General features: G+C 40.1%; 1 protein-coding gene and 1 long non-coding RNA gene across 2 annotated transcripts in view; one reads left to right on the top strand and one right to left on the bottom strand.

Moving 5' to 3' along the window:
* Positions 1-3,625: 3,625 nt before the first annotated feature.
* On the bottom strand, positions 3,626-5,505 carry LOC144707941 (uncharacterized). The gene is made up of 2 exons (XR_013582596.1): positions 5,365-5,505; positions 3,626-4,243 (listed from the first exon to the last, which is right to left on the bottom strand). It is a non-coding gene; the product is annotated as an uncharacterized LOC144707941 (long non-coding RNA).
* Positions 3,885-5,717, top strand: part of LOC144707938 (beta-amylase-like) — a 6,883-nt gene continuing 5,050 nt past the window's right edge. Inside the window, exons 1-2 of the mRNA XM_078581220.1 lie at positions 3,885-4,019; positions 5,206-5,601. Coding sequence (XP_078437346.1) covers positions 3,972-4,019; positions 5,206-5,601 — 444 coding nt within the window. The 5' untranslated portion in view covers positions 3,885-3,971. The remainder of the gene's footprint in view (positions 4,020-5,205; positions 5,602-5,717) is intronic.

Genomic DNA, 5,717 nt, shown 5'->3' with positions numbered 1-5,717 from the left:
AAGGCCTACGCCACAGTCCATGGTACTCCCTGAGTGGGGTTGGGGCCGCATCGTGCCAAGAGGCTAAGGCATCTGTACGTCTTGGCGAATAGCCATGGCGCGTAGAGTGCCGAGATTGTTTGAGGGGCACTTGGTGTGTCCCTAGGGGTGGTGCTATGCCACGTAGGTGTCAAGGCTTGGGCCGCCAAGCACAACAGGGGGAATGAGGACTAGAATAGTAGAGGTGTCACTGTGTGTGCCAAAGGTGCACGGGGCATCAAGACTGGGCTCCAAGCACAGTTGCTGCAAATAGACAATGGGGGATGTGGTATGACCAATAATTGAATACACCAAGCACCATGCCCCATGAGCATGCGACACTTGATGACAGGGCACGCTTGCAGTGGCAGCACCCATAGTTGTATACATGGGGTTAGTTGGGATTGGTGCTTTGGTTCGTCCATGGAAATCACGCTTCCATGGATGCAAAAGTGTAGTCGATCGATTCACAATAGATCTTTACTAAGTGTACCTTTTGGGGAACTCGTTCCACCCTTGACTTTGACGCTCCGAGATCGTTCTGAAGCCATTCACGCGTCCGGCCTCTAGAAGTATCCACGCAATCACTCGGCACTTGGATCTCCACGTCTTCTTCTTCAACTCTTCTTGAAAAGCTTGAATATCTCCTCACCATGAAGACACTCTTCCTTGGTTGAGTGGAGAAGAGAGTGGAGAAGGGGAGAGGCTCTCAAACCAGGCTTGCATGGGTGCTTCGAATGAGACCCATTTCCCTCTTTATATTTCATTTAAGGTTTTTCTCAAAAACCCTCCAAAGTAAAATATATCCACCAATGCCCTTATGACCTTATGTGTGTGACCCTCTAGACCCATGTATCATTCTAGTTAATAACTTTAATGGCCCAATAACATTTATTGACCAACCTTATAAATTAACTTTATAAACATATAGATTCATTAAATAAGGATAGATTTAACCCAATCGATAGGTTAAGTTTCCAGCCCTTGGGGTGCCAAATTACACTTCGTGCTCTAGAAGATACTGAGCAGTCTAAGACTCTCTCATGGAACCTTTACCGTCATCGTTTATCGTATATGTAGAATCCATCGTCCGCGTGAGACTCTCGAATGACTTAGGGTATGGTTTATCGTCAAACCCTAATCCATCATTCGAATAGTACTGATGCGTAACGGAGATCATTAGAGAACGCCTTCTCCAATATCCTCACTACCCTGGCCAGGGATTTTTCTGCATCGTCTTCCTCGAGTCAATTTCCTCTTATACCGAGGGCAGATGATCCCATCTTGACCACTCAATTATCTCTGTAAGCTTCTTACTAAATTCGATTAGATGCTTGTAAGTCATAGTCAAAATGTAGTCGTCCACTTATGAGATGTCCTTGGTGTCTCAGGTCAGTGGTTCCCGTATACAACCGTGACTTGAATCAACCTGATTGACGTTTAGGTATAATACCATTCAGGGATTCGTACGTATCAATTCAGTGAACTCTTTCTCTAAAGATCACACACCATATGTTCTTAGTGTCGCCACACTAATAGCTACAGGATCAGCTATACTTATCGTATAAGTAGGATCAGCTAGTGCTATTCTATATGGATAATTCGATGTCCGTCTCGACTATCCATCGAATAGGAATATTTAGAATACATGTTTAAAGACTAGTGATCACTGTATTATGATCTCATCATAATTCACTAAGTCATTGCACGTATTCATAGACTTCATTATAAACATCACCGGGAATAATAATGAATGCAAATATTTTATTTAATGAACTTAAATAAACATGGAAGTGTGATTGGCTTGACAGTCACATAATATCCATCAGGGTTGTGGGCCTCAAGGTGTTGGACCACCACTACCCAATGTTGCAGACTATGCCTCATCTCTACATCCATGTATGGGCCCTATACCTAATGTAATGGTGATGGCCACTGATGTATCTTTACTTTAGTGGTAATAAAATGATGTTCTACTAAGGGCCTATCCCTAGCTTTTGCTCAACCATCAACCAATCTCAAACATTCCAAAGAGACTTCCGCTACACAAGTGAAGATTTCTCATCATTCCAGCCAAGGCGTTGAGGCCTACGTGCATTCAATCTAAGCATTGTTCTTAGCTCCAGATTTGACCTCGTGACACCAAGGTAGAAAAATGATTTTTATGTTAGTATCGTTATAGGCCTCCACTTGATTTTTCTCTAGCTGCCCCCTCTCGGGCATACTTCACCATCTTTTGGATCCCGATGTCAGTGCTCCACTCGAATCATTCTCAAAAGATTGGGGTTAGTGGTCAATGTACCCATTATTCAAATATTGTGAATTCATCAGTCCATGTTTCAAGATGGATTGCATGGAGAGCGCACAGTGCCTCAAAAGGCATGCTAGAGCAGTGCACGCTAGATCTATCTTGAAATGAATATCTAATATTTGTGGAATGAATCTTTTTTGGGTTGCATGGGGCCTTCATATTTTTTTTAGCAAAACTTATATGCTCACTTACATTTGGGATAATACCTTTAATATCTTCAACGGTCCATCCAATAGTTTGTAATATGATAAAATTATAACTAGTGACCTGATAACATTTAGGGGCCAAAAATTGCATTTTTAGAGTGGTAATGGCATAAGATCAATATGTAGTTATTGAACATGCTAGAACCAACCAGTGATAATTTAATAAAGAAGTTATTTGTTTCAATATAAAATAATTCATAAGAATATGGATCAAGATAGTAATCATATTCCTGTACTAAATTTAATAAACATACCTCTTTACTAGTTTCATTTCGGGATATGTCATTAATTTTAAAACATCAAGTTTAATTCTTTTTATTCCTAAATTAAGTTCAATATTGTGTTTCACCCTTTCTTCTCCCTTTGGTTCATCTTTGATTTTGAAGCGATGGGGACGGCATATCGAGAACAATGGAGCATGAATTAGGATCGTCAAGATATAGGAGATTTCACACTCCAATAATTGCCTGGTAATATCTAGAGGTTGCACACTTGAGTGGCTCAGTATTGTTTACTCAAGGAAACAAGAAATCACGGATCCAATCTGTGTAGAGGTGATTTCATCAATGGTTTTATGAATGTCATTTTGATTCTGTTTAACGTCTTCTGTTGTAGGAATCCCTTCAGTTTTGTCCATCTCAAGGGTATAAAATCCAATACTTAAAGGGAACATTAAGTGGTTATGTCCTTAAATGGGGCAAAAAACGAGTTTCCCAGCCTTGAGTCATTAGACGATCTCTGCTCTTGGACTGTGAGCTCCAAGCACCGATCATAAGGTGGTGACATGAAAAACTGGGAATGTTTGTTGCTACCATACTCTTCTGAGCCCTATCCCTAGCACCATATCCAATATTCATTTTCTTCATTTATACAACTCTCTCTTAAGATGGGGCTAGGGATGGCCCCCAAACATTCTGTTTCTAGCAGTAAAAAAGTCAAATTTCCATTTATTAAATGTAAATAAAGGGGTATAAAATAATTTCTATGATCCAAAATATTTCAAACAAACAATTTCAACGATATCATTCAATATTTTTTTACTAAATCAACTTTCATTTCCATAGATGTAAAGAAATGGGTAAAAAAAGAGTTTCTGTGATCCAAAAATAGATTATTATTCACGAATCCAGATCACATTGATTTCATCCTTCGGAACTACCATATATCATCTAGCATCTGATGAAATAGGATTGATTGAGATAAGATCACCTGCTTGTGAAACTCGTGAAAAATGTGTTTGAAAGCAATTGAGATATTTTCCATGAAGGATTGAGGATCTACGGCGAGGCAACGAGTCGACCTCGATCAGACGGTTCTCCTTGTCCAGAGAAGAAATTCTCAGATTTCCGGCTTGCTTCCTACAGAAGAAGGAATTTGTTTGAACGTTCTCACCTATCAAAGCTTCTTGACTCTTCATTCTCGCTTCTCTGCACGCCATGGCCGCGCCCGTTGCCAACTACGTTCCCGTCTACGTAATGCTGCCCGTGAGTATCTCTCTCCTTTTCTTCATACTCCATCCCTCTGATTCTTATAGTTTTTGTCTGATGATGATCTTTCAAATTTAACATGCCCATCTGATTGATCTTTTCGTGATGTGCGATTCGATCTTCCTTGCTCTCTGCCTCGTCGGTAGAAGGGCCTCGTCAATTCGGAGAAGCTCTTTCCAAAATCTGAATCATTTGCTCAGTTCTCAATTTCAAGCGATGTCCTGTTGATACAACATTGTTCATCATCAATTGATCTAGTTCAATCGGGCTACATTGAAGGAAAGAACGAGAGAATTTATTCTTCGATGAACGATGGAATAATTATATATCGACGGAAATTCTATCTGCTCTCTCCCTCTGTCTATTATTTGTCCTCTATATATCTATTTATTCCTCTCTCTATATATAAATAAATATTTATATTTCTCTATCTACCTACTTTTCTTATCTCTATCTATTTTGTCATCTCATTTATCAATTTATTTATTTTCTATCTCCATCCATCTATCTATTTCTCTCTATCTAACTATTTTTCTACCTGTCTATCTATTTTTTTATCTCTCTCTATTTAATTATTTCTCTATCTATCTCTGTGTATCTATTTTTCTCTCTCTCAATCTACCTACCTATCTCTCTATTGATCTATCATCTACCCATCCATCTTTCCATCCCTCTATCTATCCATCTATCTATCTTAATATCCATCTATCGACAGATCTATCTATCTATCCTCAGATCTATCTATCCATCTATCTATTGACACATCTATCTATCTATCTACCTAGCTATCTATCTATCTATCTATCTATCTATCTATCTATCTATCTATCTATCTACCTAGCTATCTATCTATCTATCTATCTATCTAATCTAATCTAATCTATCTATCTTTCTATCTATCCATCTATCTACCGATCGATTGTTCGATCGCTTTGTCTAATGATCGATCTGTCTAATGATCGATCTATCTATATATCTATTTTTTCGAACTATCCGTCTATACATCTATCGATATATCCATCGATCTATATATCTATCTAGTAACATATCTATCAATCTATCTTTCCACCTATCCATCTATCTAACGACCGATCTATCTATCTATCCATCAATCGATCTATCTATCAATCACTCTAAAGGCCAAACCTTGACAAAAAAGAAAAACCGATTTTCATCGGCGCAGCTGGGAGTGGTAAACTACGACAACGTGCTGGAGAACGGGGACGAGCAGAGGGAGAAGCTAGAGAAGCTGAAGAGGGCGGGCGCGGACGGGGTCATGGTGGACGTCTGGTGGGGGATCGTTGAGAAGAAGGGACCAAAAAAGTACGAGTGGGGCGCGTACCTACACTTGTTCGAGCTCGTCGTTGAGCTCGGACTGAAGATCCAGACGATCATGTCCTTTCACGAGTGCGGTGGCAACGTTGGCGACGTGGTTAATATTCCTCTGCCGCCGTGGGTGGCGGAGGAGGGAGGGAACGATGATGTCTTCTATACAAACAGCCGGGGGGCGAGGAATAGAGAGTATCTTTCTGTGGGGGTTGACCACGAGCGTCTTTTCCGTGGGAGAACTCCTCTCGAGGTGATTTTTTTTTTGAACCATGAAGAAGTGAAGAAAACTCATCCGTTGTCTCGAATTCCTCATCCATCATCTGAAACGCATCATCCGTCACCTCAAACAAGTTATCTGTGATCTCT

This window comes from Wolffia australiana, chromosome 9 (genome assembly GCF_029677425.1).
Source record: "Wolffia australiana isolate 7733 chromosome 9, ASM2967742v1".
In the NCBI taxonomy this organism is placed as follows: domain Eukaryota; kingdom Viridiplantae; phylum Streptophyta; class Magnoliopsida; order Alismatales; family Araceae; genus Wolffia; species Wolffia australiana.
Note: the sequence above shows the minus strand (reverse complement) of the source record. Positions and strands in the feature narration are given on the sequence as shown.